We start from the raw sequence: 27,469 nt of genomic DNA on the forward strand, positions 1-27,469 counted from the left end.
AGAAGATGCAGAATTGACCTTTCCTTTTTTTTAATTAATTATACTATGAGGCATAACTCTTCCCACGTTTGTACAGAGTTGCCAAAAATTTTAGGCTATACTTGTAATTGCATCGCCTATAGCACCATCTCTAATGCTGTTCCTGAATTTTTTGGCTTGCTGTTTCTCTGGGCAAGATCCTAGAGAGATACAGTAGGACTTTATTACCAGGATCTTGGTTATCAGTAGATGGTCTGGTATTAAGATTTTTTTTTTTTTTTTTTTTTAATTATGAATGAGTGAAGAGGCACAAGGTTCTGCTGAAATAAGCAAATTTTCTTATGTACTTTGATGCAAGCATGGGACATTTGTAAGTTTTACATACTTAAAATAGCATTATCAAACTTTGAAATAATCTCATGGCAAGTCTGTAGCATTCAAAGTGTTCTTCCACCTCTGATTAAAAAGATGCTGTACTGCAATCTAATGATCTGTGTCTGATATTTTGTCATTGACTTATAAATGAAGAATATATTTTTAATAAATTGTGTAGTGGGTTTTGATTTAATCAGTGTGCATGTTATGAATATTAAATATCTTATGTTTATTTTAGGGACTAAAAAAGCATGTCCATTGTGGCAAAAAATTTTTTGCATTTTAATAATATTGAAGACTGATTTCTTTTTGAAGCATTTTTTTTTTTTTCTTTTTTTAAATCAGAACAGAACCAAGAAATGATCTAAAATATTTTATGTTATTTTATACAAGTTGTTCAAGTAACTAAAGTGCTATTTGAAAGGCTACCAGAAGCTCAAGTTTGTTGCAAATTTGTTTTAGACTGATGTGCTACTAAGTTTACAATGATTTCAATTTTTGCTCAGCAATTTTATAATTTGTGGTTTTGTATTTAGATGGAACTGCTGTGCAGTTTCTCAGATCTTGAATGTTTTTAGCAAATTTTCTTCATCACTAAAAACTTACTGCTTCAAACTACAATATAAGTTTTCTTTACTTAACTTAATTATTTAAAGAGATCTTCACAAGTCCATAAAATGTAATAATATGCACTTTTTGTATTTAGGAATGAGCAGTTCCTGATAATATATACAGGCCCTCACCAAGCCTAATTGGCACTGTTGTGCAGATGTCTAGTGAGTGTCTTCTTGCAGTGACGATATTAAAGGGACATTCCTTAATAGTTAAAATTTAAAATGAAAAACCAAAAACATTACATTTTATCTTTTAATTTGTCTAAATATGCAAACATTTTGTGCTTTGTTAAAATCCACACTCGGACGTTTATTGAAGAATTATACATATATTTATGTTACAAAAAGCTGCCCAACCAGTGTAGTGGTTAGCGTTGCTGACTACCATGCCGAAAGGCTCAGGTTCAAATCTCGGAGGAGGTATGGATATTTGTAAATGTATTGTGTTCGTGTGACATGGGAGCACTCTAAATATGTGAGACAAAAATCCTCTCGAAAGGGCGGTGGTAGGGAAAGAGGGGTGGGAGATGCTCGAACCCATCTCCCAGGATGCTCTTCATCAAAATTGGGGGCGAAACTGAGCTAAATCGCACTGTCACCTGTAAAGGTGCTCAAGGTTATTGCCAACAACAGCAGTATCTTGCGCTCCTTGCCACGGAGAATTTCGTGGGCCTGGACTGATTATAGGTTAGACAAGTGAGCATTAGTCAGCAACCACAACAACATGTTATGAAAACGTAATACTGCAAGCGAAGCAAAATAATAAACGTATTGCATGCCAAATATATTACTGAACACTATTTATTATCTTAAAATTAAAAATAAATGGATTTAGATATCTAATAAGTTTGCACTGAATAAATTGTTTTCAGCAACATAAAAAATGCTCTAGGGCTGATATCTAGGGTTATATCCAAAATTCTTTTTTGCGCACCGCTATGTTGTTGACAACAATGTTGATTAGAATTTCAACTGGCAATTCTACATTTCCTCCAAAAGTTTGCAAAACTGCAGTTTATGCATAAAATCTATAGTATTTATATCGCTTTGATTTTTATCAGTTAATTAATGCTTTTTGCAGTTTTTGTCATAAGTTGAGCTGATCTTGTAAATATATGTGAACGAAAATGCGGGATGCCAATGCGTATTGTAAGTGTAGGTGCCGGCGCCGTAGACATGATCAACAAATCCCTTAGTCCTTTTTTTGTGTCTGCTGTTGCAATCGTAGTAATCTGTACAACATTTATCTTCTTCTTCTTCTTCTTCTTCTCTCTCTCTCTCTCTTTTTTTTTTTTTTTTTTGGTGAATGATTGTTGTTATTGTTATTCTACATAAAAAGGTAAATGCAGTTACATATTATGTTAAATTTCGGTTAGCCTTTTTAATTAAGAAAAGCGACGATTTGAGCATAATTACTCGAAAAAATTTTTTTTACGTGAACCATTTACTTATTAAACTAAAAATTGCTATCTTTCGAGAAGAAAGAATTGACATATTTATTGGAGTACCACTGAATTTAAAATATACGTATCTAGATTTGATAATATATAAATAATAAGTAAAATTATACAAGGTATTCTGAAATAAAAAATTAGCCATTTTCTGATTTTTAGCTATATGGAATCCCGAAGGAAAATATTCTGCTATTTCATTACATTTTAAATACATACATAATATTTTTATTAAAAAATTTAGAGGAAAATGGTTTAGGTATTAGTAATTTACACTTCGAAAATTACGACAATGGTTCAAACATGAGAGGTAAACAGTTTTCGAGTAATTATGCTTAAATCGTTGCTTTTCTGAATTAAAAAGATAACGTAAGTTTAACAGTTAACCTAAATTAAGTATATGTAACTGAACTTACCTTTGTGTACATAAAAAAGCAATAACAACAAGCAATCACAAAAAAGATAAATGTTGTAACAAATTACTACTATTGCAACAGTAGACACAAAATAAGGATTAAGCAATTTGTCGAATGCATCTGCCCTTACATACACATCGACATCACATATTTTCACGTTCAAATAAGACAGGTGAGACCATCAGAGACGAACTGCTCTGGTTATTACTTTCAGTCAAAAAGACAGTGTGCTAGGAGGGCACTCATGTCTGGCAAGCTCGAGGCTACCTTAAAACAGTTAAACACCCCAACCCCTAGAGGCGATCCAAGGGGCTGCTAACCTATCAATCAAGCCGATAGCTGAGTCGACAGGAATATCCAGGAATTCACTTTCCACATCGCCATTCTGGAGGGATGGTTCAAAGCATCTGCCATCAACAGGGACCCCCAACCCCGGACAGCAGAATGAAGTCACTTAAACACTGTCAGACAGATCGTGCCACCAATCCAGCCTGCTAACACTACATCATGGTATAAAGATGTCGGCTTTAGGCGCCCCCAGGGGGAAACCAAAGAAGGATATTAATATGTAGTTTCAAGGCTCCAGGCACCCACTGGAAACCTCAAGCAGTTTAAAGGCTCGCTGAACTCACCAACTTCACTGACACTAGTGTTTCACCCCAGACAACATGACCCAATATCTGACTGTATAGCTAACCACGTCCAGCGGAATGGATGAGAATGCCATATGGTCCCTGCGGAGACTGATTTTAAACATCCATAACTGAGGCTGTCTAAGTACAGATCCTAATCAGTAGCTTTCCAGGTTTTATCTGAATCGACCCTGAAGGGGCATTCAAATAAGAAATTAATTTTTCTGTTCAGACAGGCAGTGAGACGAACTGCTTGTTTTAATGATTGCCCAGTGCCTTTTTGACTCAGCACCATCATGCGCTGCGCGACCTTGCACCTGTCGTTGGCGCAAGCCTGAATATATATTTGATGGTATATATATAACAGCTATTAGTATAAAGTGGATATACACCTTGGAAAAATATTGGTTGTAGAACCCCCTTTTTGAAAACTCGTAGACTATCAAATCTAATGCTACAGTGATACAATACAGAAGATAATAGTAATTATACAGCTGTATGCCATCATGTAATTATGATTAATTAACATGCAAAAGTAACTTAACATACAGTAATTATTAGTTCTATGTCATTTGATATAAAGTTATTACTGAATGTATACAAATGTTCAGCTGTTAATCCGTATGATTTTCTCATTGCTGCCATGCCAATGCTTGGAGTGGTAAAGGCATATCCCTGAACAATCTCTCTGATGTCCTTTTGAAAATCTAAACATCAGCAGCTTTGCAATGTGCTGATGAGGCGTAGCACTTTCAGTATGGAATGCAAAAATCATCTCAAAGCTTTAATGGCATGCTACTAATCTAATCAGGATTGTAAGGCTGTGTTCAGATGGAGGCATAAAGGGCATAAGTGGTTAACTCTTTCGCATCGAGAGACAACCAGATCTGTTTTCATCAAACATTCGAAAACGCCGCTGTTTACTAATTTGTCTTGGAATAGTTTTCCTTTCCCCTACCTAGTAGACAGCTACAGCATTAACAGTAACCTACTTAAGTGAAATGACTGCTTCTCTCTTGGGGGTTTTTCTGCGGTTTGATCCATTTTGTGCAGTTTCACCTTAGGGCCGGATTGCACCTGCGAACATCAATAACTTTCCGTATTTCTCCTCAATTTTGCAATAATTTGAATATTTTATATTTCTTAAAATAATCGGTATTAAGATGTGATAGCTTTAATTTAAATTAAAAAAAATATATTTTTATATCATCAATAACATTTTCCATTGTATAAAAAATGATAGTGCAGTGATTCTTATAATAAACGAACATATGTAGGGGAATTCATGTACATGGATTTGTTTTTATTTGAATTTAGTAAAGTTTTCTTTGATTCTTTTATAAAATGGAAAAGTATGGTACCTTTTTATGTATTGTGAGTGCAGGAAGAAAAGAAATATTTTCATGGAAATAGTTTAGTTGATAAATGGTGGTTTGACAGAATTTAAATATTACCAGTTATTAGCCAGCCATCCTGAAAATTAGAAATGTCTTATATTTCCATAATTTTATGCTAATAAACAGAAAAACATTTTCACTCAGAAAGTTAGTGATATTGAATAGAAATTTATATCAAAAGAAGTGCTGTAGGAAATCAAATCTCTCTTTTCTCTTATTGCTGAAATCCCTTCATGTAATATTCATCCATTTACAAGATTAACAATAAGCATTTACTATCATGCATTTATTAATTTGTGTTGATTTGAATCAATAGTTTATGAATTAATATTATCTTAGCAGGAAAGTTTTACTTATATATTGAGAAATAACTATTAGTTGTACATCTGCTTTAAAAAAAAATATACTTTAATAGGGGCATTTTTAATGGTTTTAACATAAAAATTATAGTTATGCATGAGCAGGAACACTTATAATTTTTCGCACTAAAATAACCCCTATACTTGCTTGAAATTGCAAGTGTAGAATACAAAAAAGAGATAAAGAAAAGGATAGTTAAACTGTTTATTACGTTTATTTTGCTTCACATAAAACATGAATAAGAATATTTTAATAATGTGTGAAATAAGATCCTTCTACATTTTCTGTTACTTTCATACCAAAATCATATGATTTCTCTTTAAATATGTTTAGGTTTAGATAGCAGACAAATGCATTTCTTTTATGTTATATGCTAACCCTGAAAAGGGCCTTTTTCATATAGTAAGAAGGATTGGAAAATCTATTCCTCAAAGCAGCCTTTGTAAAGGCACATCTTGCAGATTTCACATTCCCATGTGCTTTGGATGGAATTGTTTGTTGAAGTTTTATTTCTTTGCTGCCAACATCTAACGCAAGTTCTTTTATGTCCTTCGATTTTTCTTCGTTTATGAAAATGACTGGGAGTGAGTTCAAATGATGCTGAAGTGCGCTTTCTGTGTGAATACACATTTGCTAATTCTTTGCTAATTCTTGTACGAGTTCAACTTGAAGTCATACAAAGTTTTTGATCATTTTTGTTGGGGATAATTTGTAGTAAGCTGAATTATATAGGTGTTGGTGATGGGGATGTCCAGAAGGAACCAAAATGCATACATCCACCATTTGGACGATTTTCTGACAACTGTATAATATTTACTTCTCTGGTCTGCCAGATCTACTCCATCCATGTGCGTGTTATATATTTAGAAAGGATGTGGGCAAAGGAGTTTTCTCTGCTCCTTTTCTTCTGTTTACATAACACAACTCGTTTGATTTGTTGGTTAACAGCGTAAAAATTTGCTTTTTGTCTACCCAAGACGTGCACAACAAATTTGGAAATTTTTTGCTCTGAAAAGTCCAACTTTTATTTGTGATTTTCAATTTTAATGTTTTAATTTCAGTTGGTAAGTGCTTTTTGTTCGGCATAACACATCCGCAAGCATAAAAGTCGGATTTCAATAAGTCAACCATCAGCTGAATGCTGGTAAAAAATTGATTAAAATAGAGTTTATGTCCTTTGCTTGTTAAGGGCTTTATCAAATGTGTTATAAGGTATTTCTCCTGCCTTCCTAGCATGCCTTTGTGGTGTAGTGGTTCTGCACACTGGGCCGATATTCCAGAGGTCCATGGTTTGATTCCCGTTGAAGGCGTTGCTAATTTTTCATCTCTCCGGCTTTCCCAATTAACCTAATGTCTCTACAGTGTGACATCGTTGTACCCCAATCCTTTGTCTGACCTCACAATTTTATCTCATTTTTCCCCATACAAATAAAAATTTACAGTATAACCTAGATGTGCCTAACATCCAAATCTTAAGCCCGTGCTTATCTGGTTTGAAAGGCATATACTGTACAATTCCTAAACGCCATTTGAATTTTACCATAGCTTCATTAATGGAAAGATTTTTAGAAGGCTTAAAACAATCTGAACACCACCCTTTTACTTCAGAAATAATAGGCTCTAACTTTTGCAAAAAGTTTTCATCATTTTCTTTTACCTCCTTTTCTCTATCGGAGATAAGAAATAATGTTTAATTTTTTAAAATCTGTTTCTACACATTGATTTCTTTATCACTTCGTTGCCAAGTATAAGATTTTGGGTCCCGTAATCATTCATTCTAGGTAAATACATAATGCTCATTACACACACAAACACACACACACACACACACACACACAAAAAAAAAAACAATTATAAAAGTCCATATCTTATTTGTGGAAAGTATAGTGCCAGCTTCCATCTTTCCCCCCTCCCCCACCACAAAATTCTGCATATTTATTTGTATTTTTTCTAATTACTTCACATTATTCATTGGGCATAAGTAATTTGAAATAATCTAAAGCAGACGATCCTGTTGGCAAATCATGAGAGGGCCCAGGTGAGGAAGAGAAAAATCCAAATTTTATATCCTTGTTATTTATATTGTTCCTCCAGTTTGGTTCGAAGGTATCACAAAGAGAATTCAAATTTTCGTCCCTTTCTAAAACATATTGTTCTAAATTATCATTGTATTTGATTTCATTGTCCTCATTATTTCCATGTCCATCATCTTCATCGGATTCAAATGAATCAGATTCATCTGTTTCTGCAAATAATATGGCATTTATTTCTTCTTGCGTTAATATATTACGTCTTCTCAGCATTTTGCGATGAAGCTACAGAACAGCAGAAAGGTGTTTTCTTTACCTGAGGAAGAAGCAAAATAAGTGGTCTAGACGCGAGTCACTTCGCCTGGGAGTATTGATGCTAAACAAAGGAGAGCGAACGTGCATTCAGATAAGAAAGGTACTTTTTAGTTGCTTCAAAAGAATGATTGACATGTCTCTTAACAACTCGCGAAACCAATGAGCCATACACTAACTTGGAGACGGAAGGCACTAGGTAGAAAATAAATGAGGCGTTGGGGCGGTTTGCTGTTGCCTGAATGAACGGGCGTTACAGGCGACTTCGATCCAAAAGAGTTAAAGCCGAACTACGTTGCCAAGGCAACCATCTGTGCTACGTCACATAATCTCGTTTAAGACTCGTGGCACAAGCTTCCAAGTTTTCAACTTTATGCAGAGTTTGGGATAAGCGTCGGCCAATCAGAGCGGAGCTAAAACGAAGTGGCTTTCTTTAGACGATTTCACTGTCACATCGAAGGCAACATTGTTTTTAATATTGAGCACATTATATCCGAATGAGTTGTAATCATATCCGAACGAAATAATGAGTTGATCTCGCAAAAAATCTACGATGCATTTTTAATGAGTTTTCACAATAAATTGAAAAATATGGATGAAGCTCGTAAAGCGAAAGTTAAGCTCAGGATCATGCACGCTGTGTATGATCCTGTAGATGATTGATTCCATCCATTATTTTTCATTTTATTATGAAAATTCTTTAAAAAATGTATGCTTGCAAAAAAAAATTTTTTGTGTGTTAATTATTATTACTTTCTTTCCGTTTATTATTTTTGTATAAATTATTTCTATCATTTTCTTCCTGTTTATTATTTTTGTATTTAAGAATAAATATGTTGAAAAAGCTGAAAAAATTGTATTGCTATTTGCTTCAAATACTGATTTTCTTTCCAAACAAACTTCATGAATTAATTTTACTAAAACATCAAATCAATATCAAGAATCTGCTCTCTCTCTCTCTCTTTTTTTTTTTTTTTTTTTTTTACAGTAAAAATTTTTTTTTTTTTAAAAAAGAAAAAAATATTTTCACTTATTTAAGAATAGTCACAATAATCAATTCAATGGTGTAAGCTTTGTATAAGTAATCTTCTGAGAAAATGTTCTTATGAATTCCAAGAAGGGAAAAATGCAGTGAAATATCCTTAAAATAACAGTCAACAGTATAGACAGTTTTGTCTCCTGTTGATGTTCTGTTTTTTAATTATGTTCTCCATGAAAGGAATTTACTTTTAATGAAACTGAATAGCACACATAATTCATAACATGGACTAGAATTTAATGAATAGTATTTTTTATTATTATCCACTCTTTATTATTATCATTTGAATGGAATTTTCATCATTAAACTCATGCTATTTCTCCGGTAAAAATTCCTGGAATAAGGTGTGAATGTTTATAATTTTGTTGTATTTGAAGACTTGGGTACCTAAAATTTCTCAATTGGAAATTACTTTTGAGATATTGGTCGTAAATAGAAATGACAGCATATGTTGAAATTAAACTCTTTTTGGTGCTTTACTATGCATGTCTGCCAGTGAGTGAAGAAGTGTCATAATCCGTCAGCAAATGAAAAATCATTAAAAGTAATTATTTCTGACAACAGACGTGGATGAAATTTACATCTATGACATCTCACAGCAGAGCAAAGTTAATTTGAATTACTCGTATGATGTAAACATACCTGTTTGCAGAATTATCCACAAAAAGGATACAAAAAAGATGTATACAAACAGCTGGCAATACAGCAAAATGTATTTAATGATTGAGCATAAAATACATTGTTGGGTGAACGTTTCATAGTATTGTACTAGTTGTGGTTGCTGGTTATGGTGACCAGTTGTGGGATACTAGTACTAGTGATAATTGACACTGGTAGTGCAGCCAACTACTGTAGTGATCGACATTGACAGTGAATAAGGAGTGCTAAGCACAGAAACATGTTCCTTTTGATTGGAAAAAAAAAATTAAGGTATTGCAAGTATTGCTTCCCGCTTAACTGCTTTCACACCTGCAAAATGGAAAAATATTATATACAGGCTATCTGTCACTTATCCTCAAGATTTTTTTTTCTTAATTAGGCATATTTAGAATATCGTATTTCTCCTAAGAGAAATTATATATAAAAATTGAAGAAGGTTTTTATGTACATAAATATGCATTGTGCATGTTTATAGTATAGAGAGTACTATAGTACAATGCAGAAATATTCCGTATTGCTTTGCACAAAAATATGTGCCAACCAAGTATTAGTATTTCAAAAAAAAAAAAAAAAAATATATATATATATATATATATCTAGACCATTTTGTTCTTTTTTTAACCTTCTTCCATTGCCTCTTGGCTTATAAGAAGGGCAGATAAAAGAGCATTCTGTTGAACCAATAAAACTTTGTGGTAAGCTGAAAAAGCCATGACACAAAATAACGAAAACAAGCAGAGTGAGCGCGGGAAATCAGTCAAGCTAGAAAACAGCGTGCGAAAGGTGTAGACACATCCACGCATGCGCAAATTTAGCTTTTCTCATTGGCCACAGCTTAGACCCCCGTCTTGCAGGTGTGAACGGAACCCCCGTATTTTATGCCCTTATGACTATGCCTCTATGTTCTTTACTCCGTCGTTTGAATGCAGCATAAGATGCTAAAATAGTAAGTGGAACTGTAGTACCCAAGTGGAGGATGATGAATAAATTTAGTGGCATGAATGGCATGCTATTTGTCTAAAGTATTCCAAGATGATAAAAATAATAAATGGAATTTCTAGTAATGATCATGGCTTTCTATCCAGTACAAAACTAATTACCCAGACTATTTCCAACCTATTTATCATCTTGGGAAGGGGGCAGTATGGAAACTTATTATGGATTTGACAGACCTAATTGTTTGGATATTCAAGTAAATTATATCGTCATACTTCTTTGCCATTCCAAGCTCGAGTATAGAAGTGATGGGGAAGGCACTTGATTTTAACATATCAATAAGTAGGGTGTATTTTTAGTAAGCATATTTTTTTTATCATAGCTACCAGAAGTATCACCAAATGTAACATAAATTTCTGTGTATTAAATTAATGAATTTTGTAACTGATTAAGTTTGCAGCGTGATATGACTAGTCCATGTCATATGACTCTTACATAATTTTGATTATGTAAATGGAAATAAAACTCAAGCAGCCAATAATAATTTTACAGAAGTATTAAATATCCAATCAAAATGCATTGAGAATCAAATCTAAGTTTGAATTAAGATTTCACCCTGAACATAACACACTTGCTGTCAATGCTTTGGCCTGCCTAGCTGAACTGCTGTCTGTCTGCTCCTTCTATCTAATTGCAAATTTGTCTAAAATGTAAGCTTTGTGCCTACTTGATTGTGACCTCAACATTTGTGCTGAAATAAAAATGAAGATTTAATCTGCCTTCACCTCCAATTTCCTATTCATTATGGATCAACACTTCTACGCCATCAAAGATCTTGCTGGTCATTGCTTTTGAGTTTGATTTTATCACATACACACATATATATGTATGTGATAATACATATATATATCTATGTATATATATATATCTATATATATATATAGATATATGTATATATATATATCTATTATATATATATAGATATATGTATATATATATATCTATTATATATATATCTATATATCTATATCTATATCTATATATATATATATATATATATATATAATCAATTAATCAATACTGTTTAGGAAATAAATTATTATATATATATATACAGTCAAAAGTCGTTAATTCGGACACCTGTAATCCGGAATGATCTATAATCCGGACCTCAAAGCCACAAACTTTCTGCGCATGCGTCGCGTTCACGCATGCGCACAGTCGTTTACGAGAGCGCGTAAGACCCTTACGGCTGCGAATATGTTTGTGCGCATGCGCGTTTAATGTGTAACGGAGTTATACGCTAAGCTAAAGTTATCTAATTCAGTTAATGTTGCAGATTGCGTTGTTCCTTAATCTTCGAAATGGATCCGGCTTATTATTTTTTGCAGACTGTTAGAGCAATTTTATAAAAGTAAGCTTGAACTTTCGATTATGTCAAATAGAATTTCCGATATATATTTACTACAAAGCGAAAGTATGTTTTGAAATCAGAAATCTGTTTATCAATTTCACGCTGCTCTGCGGCAGAGGGGGGGGGCAGAAACGTCATTATTAGATTATGATAGATTAGAAAGATTATGTCAAATAGAATTTCCGATATATATTTACTAATATGTAATTTGTATCTAACAAGCGAAAGTATGTTTTGAAATCCGAAATCTGTTTATCAAATATCCTTATCTTCAGGGCAGATGTTTTTATTTTATTTGGTTTATAATTCCGTACTAAGTGTAGTATTTCATTTCGATGTACTCCGTTTTTGATATGATTTAAATCAAGTTCCTCGTCATTATAATTCGCTTCCGATGGTGAAGAAAGTGACCCAGAGGTTATTGAAAACGAAAACATTTCGATTGACAAATTAGTCCGTATTCTCAACACAGCAATTATAGGACTTGAACAGCGGAACTTTATAACTAAACAAGAAATTATGTCTGTTTAATAGAATTAAAGAGAAAGTATTATCATATGAAACGAAGCAACTTACATTGAAAGAAATGTTTAATAAAGTAAACAAATAAATATTAAGCTTTTTCTTTTTGTAAATTTTGATACCCTTTAGATCATAATTGTTCTTTATTTCATAAATTACGGTTTCATATTTTTAATTTTGTAATTTCTGCATGCCATCTTACCAGATTTAAACTGATGATCTATAATCCGGAAAAATCGATAATCCGGAATCGCCGAAGTCCCGACGAGTCCGGATTAACGACTTTTGACTGTATATATAGATATATATATATATCTATATATATATTAATATTGCCTTGATAAATTACCAATGAGTTTATACATAAAGTTGAAATGATAAAAAACAAAGGGGGAGATATATCAATCTGGAACAAGTATACTTCTTTATGCAAATCTTTATCAATTTTGTTTCCCAAGTTTAATATGTATATTTTTTTTACGTTTACAGGAACAAAAAGATTTTGTAATTTCTTGATAATTGTTCAAAATAAAATGTTTCTCATAATGTAATTAATCTCTCTTTTAAAAGCTTTTGATGATTGACCGCAAACTCCAAGAAGTCCACCAGGTGCTCACTTTAGCTGGGCAGTTAGTGGAAGCTTGGCAAGGCAGTACTGCTCAAAAAGAAGCTTTAAAAGTGTTTTTTCTTGTTCTACAAGTGTGTCATTATTTGACTGCTGGACAGGTTTGTATTTTTAATATATATTGAGATTTTTTATATATATTACAAAGTGTGTGTGTGTGTGTATATAGATGAATTTAATACATAAAATATTATAATCTCATTCATATAAAGCAAATTAAAATTTAAAAAATAAGCAAATTCAATTGAAAACAAAATAAATAAATTAATTATTGCTGCCAACTAATTTGCAATATCAACAAGTTCAGAAAACATAAGTAAATAAAGTGCAAGCATGCAAGTACATTAAAAACATAACACAATCCCCAAAATTTTATCTTAAAAACCTTTAAAATTTTAAAAATAAATTTTAATTTGCATAAAGTGAATAATTGTTGAGCAGGCAGGAGACAGATTTTTTCAAGGGGAAGTTGCCCCCAAACCTAACTCTTCAATTACCCAATTCGTGTTTCTTCATCTGTATAGGTATGGCTAAAGAAATTCACAAAATCAAAAGTAGTGATATGTGAAAATGAGAAATTTATTATTTAAGGAATTTTGAGAAATTAAGAAAACAAATCCATAGTAGGAAAGAATAATAAATTAAAAGTAATTTAGAATCCCAAACCTCTATAGGTACGTCTCTGACACGAATTATGCATGCAAACCAAAATAAACTAAAATACTAATTATAAACATCATTAAAATTGCAAGAATAATAAATGAAATATTATATAAAATAAATACAATCAAAATAATACAAAAAGGCAAGTGAATAGTTTCAATTTAACTTACTTTTTACCACATTATTCTAATTTAAAACATTGCTAAACTATTTACAGTTGAGAAGCTTGTAGCTGCTGACTGTGAAAACAAGGCGCTGAGACTATGTAAAGTTGAGTACCGTGAAGCTGCAAACTGTGTTAGGTGTTGTAAAAATGTAGCTGCTAACTGTTATTATTGTAAAAATATAAGTTCTGTGCGAAAAAACAAATGAATAAATTTTGTAAAAAAGAAAATTTAAAGCATAGGTTTGATGGTAAATGGTAATGCAAACGAAGTAGAAAGTTAATGTCTCCAAATTTTGAAAATAGAATAAATTAAAGCTTGACAAAAAATTTTTAATTATAATTTAATTAAAGTTAAACTAAAGTTAAATTAAAACTTTCACTAAATACAGGCCAACAGTAAGGAAAATGTGGAAAAGTTAAAAATCTTCACTCATTTCGAGCTACAATTGAGACTTTAGAAAAGAGCTAGCTGTTCCTTAATAAAAGGAAAGCAGCCAGTATTGATTAAATTGAAATATACATATTTACATAAGAAGTGATTAGCTCTTCATTATCCTCCAGTTAAGGTTTAAGCTAATGCTATCAATAACATAAAGAGTCAATAAATTAAATAGAGATGTTAATGCCTGCCTTTTTAATATAAAAATTAATAAACTGTGCTGGGACCTGGTTATTTGTTCATTTATTTACTTTATTATTTCTTCTTTTAAATCTTTTATTTCAGTACATATATTTTTCAGCCTAATGGTTTGCCTATAAAAAGTGTTACCTATTACTTTTTTAGAAATATTAAGAGTTTCAATTAATTAGCTTAATAGCCTCAAATTTATATATATTAATTATATAAAGGTGTAATTGCGTATTGTAATGAGTATTTTATTTTCCTGTTATTTTGTAATTTAAAATACGAAAATAACAATTATAATAGGAGCTATTACATTTAAGAAACTACTGAAGTTTATGTACATGGCAACTTTCTGAAATTTCTCAAAAACCGATGGTTGACATCCTGATTAAAAACTGAGATTTTGACTTTCTGTGTTACACAATTTACCAAAATGTATTAAGTACTGTAATTAGCGATAAATCTCCTATACAGTCAAAAGTCTTTAATGCAGACTCGTTGGGATTTCGGCGATTCTGGATTATTGGTTCTTCTGGATTATAGATCATCAATTTAAATCTGGTAAGATGGCATGCAGAAATTATAAAATTAAAAATATGAAACTGTAATTTATGAAATAAAGAGCAATTGTAATCTAAAGGGTTTCAAAATTTACAAAAAAAAAAAAAAAAAAAAAAAAAAGCTTAATATTTATTTGTTTACTTTATTAAACATTTCTTTCAACGCGCGCATACATAAAGCATACATTACGCATAGTCGAAATAAGAAAATTCCAACCAGAAAACTATTTGATGTGTATTCATGATATTTGTAATGACAAGGAATTTGATTTAAATCATATCAAAGACGGAGTACATCTAGATGAAATACTACATTTAGTAAGGAATTATAAGCCAAATAAAATAAAAACATCTGCCCTGAAGATAAGGATAGTGCTGACAGATCAACTTCCAGTTCATTGCATGCCGTGACGTTTGCCCCGTAGAGCAGCGTGAAATTGATGAACAGATTTCGGAATGGTTAGAAAAACAAAGGATATGCCTTTATCCATTTTTTTGCAGCAATTCCACTTTTTGTTTGATGGACATTGAAGCATGCTTTCGCTTTGTAGACAGATCCTTTGGCAGCTCCAGAATCAGAAATTCTATTTGACATAATTGAAAGTTCCAGCTTACTTTTATAAAACTGCTCTAACAGTCTGCAAAAAATTATAAGCCGCATCCAATTCGAAGATTAAGGAACAACGCAATCTGCAACATTAACTGAAATTGATAATTAGATAATTTTAGCTTAGCTTATACCGTCCGTTATACATTAAATGCGCATGTGTAAAAGTATTATGCGCATGTGTAAACGTATTATGCGCATGCGTAAAGGTATTACGCTCATGCAGAAATGGCTATGCGCATGTGTAAACGCATAATGCTTTTTCACATGCGCAGAAAGTTTGTAGCTTTGATGTCCGGATTAACGACTTTTGACTGTATTTAATAATGAATGATTTTAATGAGTACTATTAAAAGTTTTTGATCTCAGATTTCTTAATTTAGTGAATTTTAGGTATTTTTATATTTTAATCGAAGATAATATATTTGAATCCTCTTTTTCAACCACCTTGGTGCAGTTTGACGGTTTTTGAAGAAAAAGAACAGCAATTTCATATCATATCATATCAGAGAAAGTTGTTTATTTCATATTGTACATGTTATTAGATATATATTTTAATTTTAGTTCAATATTTATTCCAAAAAAACTATATATAAAACTGCCTACATGTAGGTTTTTGTTTCTTTTCTTCCATTGAAAATTTCATAGCGATTGCTTTAAGAATAGATTCAAAACAATGGGAAAACACTCTTTAATTCTTTACTTCAACAATATATAAATCTGACTGCTGCTATGGAAGAGAACTATTCTCGAACTAGTTACACTTTGAATGTTGATGTATTCATTATACTTTTTCACATGTACATTTTCAAAATACATCATCATCAAATGTAAATCTGAACATTTCCACCTTTGTGCAAAATATTATATTCCTGAAAAAATTTAACAGAACTTTTTTCGTTTGTAGGCAAATCTCACAACCACATGATTTCAAAATTTAGCGGAAGACCAAAAATGTTGTACTTTGCCTTTAGAGCTTCTAATATAACCAAAACAGCATGTATGAAAATAGTGACTTTGCTTATTCTAACTTACCCTTATTGATATGGTTACCTGAAGTGCATAGTTGCCACATGGTTGTAGTGCATGGTTGCAACAGTTTGGTGTCTTCTGCCAAGGTGATTATGGTAATATCAAAGTACTTTTTAAACATTCAAGAATTACTTTTTCGAATGGAGAAAAGTAATGACTGTTTTATCTTTATCAGGTGAGAGGAAGTTCTTCCGTTTGTGCTCCTGACCCTCCTAGACTTTGTTGTTTTTTTGTGTTATATTCTGCTGAATAACAGCACTTATTCAAGAGAAAATTCGTTCATATTCTTTGTACTTTGGAGTTCTAGTTTATTTTAATATTACACAATATATGACCAGCAGATAATGCTGAATTTCATGTTTTCTTCTTTTTAATTTTATCGGGGATGGGGTTGAGAAGGAGGACTTAAAATAAGCAGTGAGTATCTTTTTTGTAATATTTGATAAAAATTAAAACATATTTGGTCCAGAAAGTAATCTTCTTGTGGCAATAAAAATTAAAATTATATGTAATGGTCTAATAGAACTTGAAACATACACTTTTATTAATAATTAATACTTCTATATTCAGTGAATACTGTCTGAGATGATGATAATTTACAGATTTTGTTTGTCTAAAACAGTGATCATTTTAGAGAAGATAGTTATTATATATGGCAATGATTAATTTGCCAGCAAATTTAGATTATTCTAGGTTTTTTTAGTGTATTAATGAAATATACTGAAGTAGAAGAGCAGTATATCACAGTGTTCTCAACCTGTTTTTTACATTTCTGTATGTTAGAATGCCATTCAAGTTTCTCCCCCCCCTTTTTTTTACTTCAAGGTATATTTCAATTAATATGTTAAATTTAAAATATTTTATTCTAATGTATTATGCAAATTGCATGTAAAATTTATGAATAATTGATTACAGTACAAAGTTCGTAATCCGGACGTCCATTATCCGGAATGATCGATAATCCGGACCTCAAAGCCACAAACTTACGCATGCACGTTTAATGCGCGCGTCTGCTACGCATGCACGTAAAGCATTTACCCATGTGCACTTATGATAGAAAGTGACAGAGTTTAGTGAAAACGAAAAAATTTCGATTGACAAATTAGTCGGTACTCTCGACACAGCAATTACAGTACTTGAAAAGTGGAACTTTGTAACTGAACAAGAAATTATGTCTGTTTATAGAATTAAAGAGAAAGTATTAGCATAAAAAGGAAGCAACTTACATTGAAAGAAATGTTTAATAAGGTAAACAAATAAATATTAAGTTTTTTTTTGTAACTTTTGATACCCTATAAATCATAATTGCTCATTATTTCATAAATTATGGTTTCATATTTTTAATTGTATAATTTCTGCATGCCATCTTACCAGATTTAAATTGATGATCTATAATCCGGAAAAACTCCTAATACGGAATCGTTTCCCTGATCGAAAAAGTCCCGACAAGTCCGGATTACGAACTTTGTACTATATTAATTTTTGTAAATATGGTAATTTAAAAAAAAAAAAAAAAAACTTAGCACCCTAAGAAATGTAAACAAAATGTCCAAAAGAATACTTAATAACAAAATGTCCAAAAGAATACTTAATGCTTTGAACCTCAATTTTGATGAAAATGACAATCAATGAAGAAAGAACCTGTGAACTCTTTCTGTTTCATTTGGATAAAATCAAAAACCAAAACTCTGTGCTTCACTTATCATTGAGCATATTTGTTGCTCGACATCATCAGGCATTAACTCTAGAATTTCATCTTGTCATTTATAAGAACTTTTTCAAGTGAACATTTGAACAGATTTTCCTGTAAATTTAAGTCATCATCAGTGAATTCAGACAAATACAACTGAATTTAAATTTAGTGTTGCCAAATACCTGCATTTTTTCCCCATTGCTAAGAAACTGATGTGTAAGGAAGTATGGAATTTGCCTCTGTAATGCTGTTGTGTTATAAGTCATTAGCACAGGTGCACCTTGCAAAGAAAAAGGGGCACGGTTCTATATCTCCTCTACTACAGGGCTAATTTTTAAAAAAAAATTAACTTGCATTTTTTTCATGTCTCAAAATCATGACTTAGAGCATATATTAAATTTATATATAGCATATTTCGATTTTGTGACTCAAATTAAGCCTAAATATGAAATTTTGTAAAATTTGGTGAGACAGTTAACGAGAAAACTAAAAAATTTATCTTGGTCCACTTTCAGTTTGTGTCAAGAATAATTCGCTTGGCGACATTTTTGATGTATCATATTCTCTTTTCTTTTCCATTCTTTCATTATGCGTGAGTGGGAAAAAATCTGCATTGTTCATCCTTTCAAATAATTTTAACAAAGTGCATAAACCTTATTTGGCACTTATAGAGACAGACAAAACCACTCCTTTAAGGCATCAGATAAGAATCATTCTCTCACTAAAGTGAATCTGTTCTTTTTAATTATTCACCGCTGTCTAACAATGACCTCCATGAATGTGTGGATGAAGAGCGGCGTACAAAGATGGGGGGGAAAGCAGAAAAAATTGAACAAGGAATGGGATTGCTGGAACCCACTCAACCAAGCCACTCATTCCCAGGACTGATTTCTTTCAACTGTGCTTTTGAAATTCCCTTAAAAAAAAAAAAAAAAAAAAAAAAAAGAAAAGAAAAAAGAAAAAAAAAAGAAAACAACAACAACTCTACACAGAACAATAAAATTCTGGAATAAAAAAAATGCTGAAAGAAAAATAATGAAAACTAAACTCATTTTTGTTAAAGATTACATTTTTTATTACTATAATTTATATTTTTTTGCTACTACAAAGCATAGTGTAACAGTAAATTTTTAGATTCGAGGCAGATCTCAAAAAATTTTCTGCTGGCAATACTGGCATTTTAATTTTTTATCTAATTTGACAAAATGATACCAAATATTACTCAAGGTTCTTCTACTCGGCAGGATCCACATTTGTTTTGCAACCTTGGGGGAAAAAATTAGATGGAAAAATTTGTTTATAAATATATACTAATTTTAAAGAATATTAAAGAGAAATTCACAGCTCTTGATTATAAGACGTTAGTAAAATTAGTAAACAAATAAAAATAATTTATTATATTACATAAATATTACAGTAATATTATATAAAAAATGTACATAGCTATATTATGTAATGTAATATTATGTACATAGCTAATGTACATAGCTATATTATGACACAATATTCAAGGAATCTAAATGAAACTCAAAGGAACAGCTCTGAGGAAGTAAAAAAAAAGGGGGGGGACTCTGCAGGAGTTTTGAAAGTGAATAATGAAGATTTCATCTAAATCAGATCCAATCACGACTCCGAAGAACCTGCGACTAGTGTCGGAGCGTTGACAGGTAACTGGTTCCTATAATTTACATACTTTAAACAGATCCATGCACTGCTAGATGGAAGGGGGGGATCCATTAATTTGCAAACATGGGTTATCAATTTTCCTGAGATGTATCAGTTTATTTAATGTTTTATTTTTTTAAATACTAGGTGGAATGCAGGCAAGCCAAAAGCACACATATAAAACACTCATAAAAACTAGGTCAGAGATGTTACCGGTAAATAATAAATGAAAAACTACTAGTGGTTACATTAAGAGGAATAAAATTTTTGGCATGCTTCCCAACAACAGCTCTCGGTGAACTGTTAAAGAACTGTCATTCCATTTTTGCCATAGTGCTAATCATTTGTTCAGTCAATTGAATCGGTTCTGGAGTGGATCGTCCATCTCTAATCAATTATAACAAATATAACAAATTTCAAAAATGTGCCAAAATATAAATCCATGTATATCTTGGGAAATTTTGAATAAAAAATTCTAATTTTTTGCATGTGTGCCTAGAAATACATCTGCTTTGAGGGGTTCCCAGACAAAAAGCCCACTGGACGAAAGCGCACACGACAAAAGCCCACAAAAAAAAGCCCACTATGATAATTGCCCATGCGGCAAATACCCACAGCGATGAAAGTGCACATTGATGAAAGCCCACACTCATAAAAGCCCACGTTGATAAAAGCCCATATAGATATAAGCCTACACTGATAAAAGCCCACACTGATTAAAGCGCACATATTCAAAAGGGACTTATGCTTTTTTATTACTAAACCGTGTATTTATAATTTTAGTGTGTGAAAATGAAAAATATCATTGTGGAGTTTCTCGCATGCTATTTAAGGTAATATGGCTGAGATTAATAATAATGATGTTTCATTATTAAAACTATTAACTTTTTAATTAAAAACACTTTATTTTATTAAAAACACTTGATTTTAACTTTAATTTAATTTTATTTCTTTTTAGTTTTCCTTTAGTTCCTTGTTAGTTTAAGAATATTAAAACAGTTAAGCACAATGAAAACTTGGCTAAGAGACTGAGCTTATTATCAAAGTTTAAAAATATTTCTCACTGAAAGCTGTTCTGAATGTAATAATTATAATTTGGCGATTTTCTAGACATATTTTCTTTTAGATTTCTTAATAAATTAAAACTGTCAGCTGACACCCTTGTAGGGTTTATGTTTATTTTAACTAATATTTATTTTAAGCTATCTTTCCTGTCAAGCCTTTACTTTCCCCTAGAATTGCCAATGCCAGAGTATGTAAATTGTAGTAGAACGTGCACTCTATTCAAATTTTAGCAGAAGTAAGTTGAGTTTAAATAGAAGAGAAACGAGATTGTATGTGTGCTTCTTGAATCGCGAGTGTGAAGGTTGCTAGGTAGAAATTTAAGAACCGCGCGTTTCAGCTTGTGTGCCTATTTCGGCAGTTCGTTGAATCTTCGACTGCTTAATCAGTAAGTTTGCTGAATCTCAGCTGTATCTTAGAACGCGGTTAAGTTAGTTACAATTTTAGAGCCTCGTAGGTAGTGATCTCGTTATTTATTCATCCTGTCATTTATTTTTAGTTTCACATTTCTATTTTATTAAACCGTCGGGTCGGCTTAGTTTTAGAGCATCAAGTGAACACAGCTGTTATTTCTAAAGTGGAATAAAAGGGATTTAAACCCTTCTTACGAGTTTGTGTAATTAACAGTTCATAGCAGTCACTACCACTGTTGCTAACAAGTTGGGGCCTCGCAACACTATATTGGCGCCCAAACATCTTACGAACTTAGATGGCCGATAACTGGATGGAAGCTCCTGTACAACTCCAACAGCAAGAAATGGCGAACCAGTTAGAAGGATTTGGATACCTGGTCCAAATGATGAGAGCATCTATCAAGCAAAATGTCAATTTCGACGGAAAAAACACGGTGGCAATATTTTTAGAAGGCCTCGAAAATCACTTCCAGTTATACCCTGTGCCTGAAAGACAAAAAGTTGCCATTGCTACATCTGCGCTAAGAGGACAGACCTCACTATGGTGGAAGTGTATAGGGAAATTTTTATTAGGAGAATTCGGAGGCCAAACATATACCTTTGAAAATTTCAAAAGATCATTATTAAATGCCTTCCCCATAGTGAAAGACCAAGCAAAGCTAGAAGCCAAGCTGTATAGTTTTTATCAACGTAATATGGAAGAGTTGACGGACTTTATTCTGCGAAAAGTTAAGCTGACGGATATGCTGTATGAAAAGAAACCTGACACGGAGATAATTGAAATAATCTTACCAAGATTGCTATCTGCTGTCCAAGATTACTTTGAAATCCAAAATCCAAGCACCTTGCAGGAACTCTTCGAGTTGGCGGTCAAGTTTCAAAACCGAAGAATAGCGGGAAAAATCTAGAGGGGCATCGTATTCTCAAGGTCTCTGAAGGGAATTCTCAAATCAACAGACCGGAAACACAAACGCTCTTATGGGGGAAAGAGCTATCAAGCCAACTCATCGAAGCTCAAAGATCAAGGCCCAAAAAGGAAATTTGAAAACAACCGTCCACGTACCCAAAAGACTGAAGTTGAAAGGAAAGCTTTAAATGAGTAGAGGGGCCTGTAAAGGCGAGGGTCCAGACCCCGGAAGTTTCGAAAAAAACCTCAAGAAGATGCCTAAATATGGTCATGGTAAAGAACTCACAATTACCGATTATACAAGTCCTGGTTGGTGATGTACCAGTAGAAGCCCTCATTGATACAGGGGCAGAAGGTAATTTTATGAGTGATACATTTTTCAAGAAGAATTTTAATAGGTTACGATTATTTAAAAATAAAAACACAGAAATTATAGCAGCCCAAGGAAAAATCTGCCAATGTATTGGGAAATTATCATTAAAATACAGATAAAAGATGAAAGCCTTAAAGTATTAATTTTTGTGGTGAAAAATTTCCAGAATCCAGTCATCTTAGGCATGGAGTTTTTAAAGGCCGCGAAAACCAAGCTAAATTTTCAGGACAATTCGATCATGCTGGAAATGGATCGAAGGGTGGTGGAGCCAGCGAAACAACCGCAGTTTCACCATTTGAGTGACCATGAAAGCCAAGCCATCCAGCAAGTGGTGAGTACTTTTTCAAACTTGTTTTCAGAACGGCCTGGTAACTGTCAAATTGTAACGCATGATATACAACTAACTGATGATAAACCCTGTAGGACTAAACCGTACCGGTATGATAAACAGAAAGAGCAAATTATAGAGGAACACATTCAGGAAATGCTGCAGAACCAGATAATAACGCCCATAAATAGTGAGTACGCGAGTTCAGTAGCACTATGTAGGAAAAAGAACGATTTCCCTCCTTCGGATAAAAGTGCTTGGAGGTTTGCTATCGAATACAGAAAGCTTAATAGTATTACTAAACTCCCGGTTTTACCCTTTGCCGGTAATAGAGGAAATTATTAGAAAGATTAAGTCTACGAGATACATGACTACATTGGACTTAACGTCTGGATACTATCAAATAGCTATGAGACCCGAAGATATACATAAAACCGCGTTTATCACAAAATCGGGCACTTATGCATTTTTACGCATGCCCTTTGGGTTGTGTGGGGCACCGTCAACATTCCAGAGAGCTATGGACATTGTTCTAAAGCCTGTCCTAGGAAAATCGACTTTAATCTATGTAGATGATATTCCTTAAATTAAAACATGCATAAAATTTCCGATATAATATCTTCTAACTGGTATCTTTGCAAGAGTATAACGGCCAATTTATATCATACTAATTTGTCCTTAAGAAAAAGATGCTACTTTTCAGGGAAGATCCACGGTTGAAATCGAGTGAATTTGGCCGATAAGTTTTAAAGAATGTCTTATTTTCTTTAAACTGGCTTTTAAGTTCTCGGCCTCCTATCCACAATACAAAAACATGTGCGAACGGGAAATGAAATGGAAATCTAAATATAAGACAATAAAGTTTATTTCTCAACTGACAGTTACGTAACTGCAACCATCGTTTTTAATTGAATGCACTTATTCTAAGTAATTACGACTGTTCCCTTTTTTTAAATAATTAACAGTACTTCTGTATTTTAAAAGTGGTAAAGACAAAATTACAAGAATTTAAGGAATTTAATCTATGTAGACTTTACTCGGGGAAAAACCTAACGCCCAGGTTAATAAGATGGGCTTTAAAACTTCAAGAATATAATCTAATAATTAAATATAAACCAGGGAAAGAAAATAATGTAGGTGATGCACTATCCCGAATAAAACTGGATGGTGAAGGAAATGAACTCAAATGCGCTGTGTTGACTTCTAAAATTTTAGATTCTAGAGAAACAATTATTGCTGAATTGAAAGCTGATCCTGAATTTGGAAGTATTTATGTTTATTTAAAAGACCCCGAAATCTTTGAACATACAGATGTCGCCGCAATAAGAAGTAGAGCAGAAAACTATGAAATAATAGATAATTTATTGTTTTATATGAAATCAACAACGAAAATTTTGAGTATAGACCAGTCCTCCCAGCCTCTCTTCGATTGAGCATTTTGAAGGAATTACACGACGCGCCAACATCGGGTCATTTAGAGGTCAGAAGGACTATAAAAAGGGTACGCAAGGTAGTATATTCCCCACAATTATACAAAATAGTAACTGTGTATGTCAGGTCCTGCAATCAATGTCAGTTAATAAATGATATTAATTGCAGCGCGGCCGGGTACTTAAATAGCATTCGCGATACATTTCCGAATGAAATTTTAGGCATAGATCTTCTTGGTCCTTTTCCCCAGAGTGAGTTAAATAAAAATCGTTTTCTTTTAGTAATTGTAGATCATTTTTCAAAGTGGACAGAAATTGTTGCACTTAAACACGCGTCAGCCAAAACAGTCGCAGATGCATTCTTACACAGATACATTTTAAAATACGGTGCACCGATAAAAGTCATTAGCGATAACGGTAAACAATTCGTTAGCCAAATATTTGAAAACATTTGCACTGGACTTGGCATACGCCATATCAAAATGGTTCCGTATATACCGCAGGCAAACATCGCAGAAAGAGTTGATAAAAATATTGCAAAAATAATTCGAAGTTATGTTAGCACACATCACAAGCGCTGTAATGGCTACATAAATGAGTTAGCTTATGCTTTAAGAACAGCAAATCATGATACTACGGGAAAAACTCCAGCAGAATTATTTTTAGGACGGAAGTTAATTACGCCACTAGATAAATTATTCTTTGTGCAACAAAGAGAGAAAGAATTCAAACAAAAAGATATACAGAAACTCATTGATCAGGCGATTAAAAGTTCGGATATGGCAAGAAATAGACAGAAACTTTACTATGCGAAAATTTTCTTTATCTAAGCGAAAATTTTCTTTATCAAGTGCCCCAGATAATTTCGCTGCAAAATTGGCTCTAAAATTCGAAGGCCCCTATGTAATACAGGAAATCCAGAGAGTCGTATTGTACCTTAAGAACGAGAGAGGGGAAACCTGTAAAGCAAGTCCCGACCAGGTGAAAAAATATTATAATCAAAATCATTTTGAAATCCTTAAAAGTTTCTTGCAGGACTCAAGCACAAAAGAAGGGGAAATTCCAGAATTAACGCCACCTGCTCCACCATCCAAGAAGTAGAGAACAGAAGAGAAACCTAGCCCTAAGTCATTTTAGGGTCCAAAAAAGAAGGAAGGAAAATGGTCACACTCCAGCATTCAGGAAGTGCAGGAAATCAACGCTGTCTCATAAAGAATCTTTGGTAAACAGGAAAAGACCAGTTACAACTTCCCACAGTAGAAAATCTGCGTCGAGGAAACCACTTACAGGACCAGATAGTCAGGAGCAAACAAGGCCGCCGTTCACGAGAAGAAAAAGACAGCAAGAGGAAAGAAAAGATTGGCACCAGCAGAAAAAAATTCAAGCAAGAACACAGACCAGATGCCGCCAAGACTAGACGTCCAGGGGCAAAACGGAAAAGACAGGAACCCGAAGACTACCACCCCAAGAGGCCGGCGTACAGAGGGCGAAAAAGAAAAGTCACCATGGAGGAAACTAGAAGAACCCCAAAGCGGAGATTGACGTCCATGAATTCTATAACTTAAGATCAATTTTGCGAGAAGAGGATGTCGGAGTTCCAAGCATCGAAAAGTCAAAGATAAGTTAAAATCTCTTATAAATTTTTTTTTTCTTTTGTTCTGAAATGTTATGTGTAAATACGAAGTTCTATGTTTTGACGGAGGTCAGTTTGTCTCGGTTGAGACTTAGTTTTGTTTTACTTTATTTTAAGGCAAAAGTATTATTTTCTGTAAGTGTAAAATCTAAGAGCAAGCAGTTCCTGTTGGTCGAAAGACTGGTTCTGTTATGTTAAAGCCAAAATTTGGCCGAAAGTAAAATAACTTCGTATTCTTGTATGAATGTAAAATTTAGTTTCAGTGCCGTCAGATTGGCGAAGAAAGCGTGAAGTAAATTTTTATTTTCTCTTATTCATTTTATGGTAAATTGTAAAAATCATATATATTAGAATTTTGTAAATATAGGTAGATACTTGAAAGTTACGTAAAAGTAGAATTTAGTCTAGAAGCATAAAATTTTAGATGCTAAAAGTAAAATGCTCAAAAGAAATGAGTTCAAATCTAAGTATTAAACAGTAGATAAAATCATGCTTTAGAGCGAAAGCCCTGCATGTCTAAAGATGAATGAGGGGGAATTTAGAATGAATGTGTTTTGTAGGGTTCTCCACCTACACTTGAATTTTAAGAATGTTAAGCATAGCTTATCGAGTTTCAGTATATTGGATTAAGGTGTGTCATATTTGGTCGTTTGTATGCTAACAAATCATTGTGGTTAGGGGAAGTGTTGTAATACAAAAACACGAAGATTCCCGTTTGACACCACACATGGTGGAGAACCAGGGTAAAGTTAAATTCATGTTTGAATATTTGAATGAATATGAATGTAAGCAGTTAATTAAGGAAAAGAAAAGGATCGAAAACGAAAACTTTATCGAGTGTTAAGATAGTGTAAATCATAATGTATTTCAAATATACTGATACTTATTCCTTCTAGATGCTGGAAGGAAGAGAAAAAAATTTATTGATGAAGACCAATTACCAGAAAGGATCCTGTAAGAAGATATGGTATTTTAATCATCTACAGAAACCATTCTAATTGTTTTAGACAAAAGTTTGTTTTTGTAAATGGGGCTCTTGAGTTTTAGGTCAGAATATGGAAACTCTATCGCAGGTCATTTCTAGGACCTGCTTCCAAGTTTACCAAATTCTGGCAGCGGCAAATGTAGGATTTATATTTATTTTAACTAACATTTATTTTAAGCTATCTTTCCTGTCAAGCCTTTACTTTCCCCTAGAATTGCCAATGCCAGAGTATGTAAATTGTAGTAGAACGCGCAGTCTATTCAAATTTTAGCAGAAGTAAGTTGAGTTTAAATAGAAGGGAAAGAAGATTGTATGTGTGCTTCTTGAATCGCGAGCGTGAAGGTTGCTAGGTAGAAATTTAAGAACCGCGCGTTTCAGCCTGTGTGCCTATTTCGGCAGTTCGTTGAATCTTCGACTGCTTGATCAGTAAGTTTGCTGAATCTCAGCTGTATCTTAGAACACGGTTAAGTTAGTTACGATTTTAGAGCCTCGTAGGGAGTGATCTCGTTATTTATTCATCCTGTCATTTATTTTTAGTTTCACATTTCTATTTTATTAAACCGCC

The 27,469-nt window shown here is 32.8% G+C and overlaps 1 protein-coding gene across 1 annotated transcript in view; it reads left to right on the forward strand.

Annotated features, from left to right (window-relative positions):
- Mau2 (Mau2 sister chromatid cohesion factor) overlaps nt 1–27,469 on the forward strand; it is a 142,105-nt gene that overhangs the window by 38,642 nt on the left and 75,994 nt on the right. The window contains exon 6 of the mRNA XM_035361589.2: nt 12,708–12,863. Within this exon, the coding sequence (XP_035217480.1) occupies nt 12,708–12,863 (156 nt within the window). The remainder of the gene's footprint in view (nt 1–12,707; nt 12,864–27,469) is intronic.

This window comes from Stegodyphus dumicola, chromosome 2, assembly GCF_044657685.1.
Source record: "Stegodyphus dumicola isolate Sdum_Otavi_A_Nest chromosome 2, ASM4465768v1".
In the NCBI taxonomy this organism is placed as follows: domain Eukaryota; kingdom Metazoa; phylum Arthropoda; class Arachnida; order Araneae; family Eresidae; genus Stegodyphus; species Stegodyphus dumicola.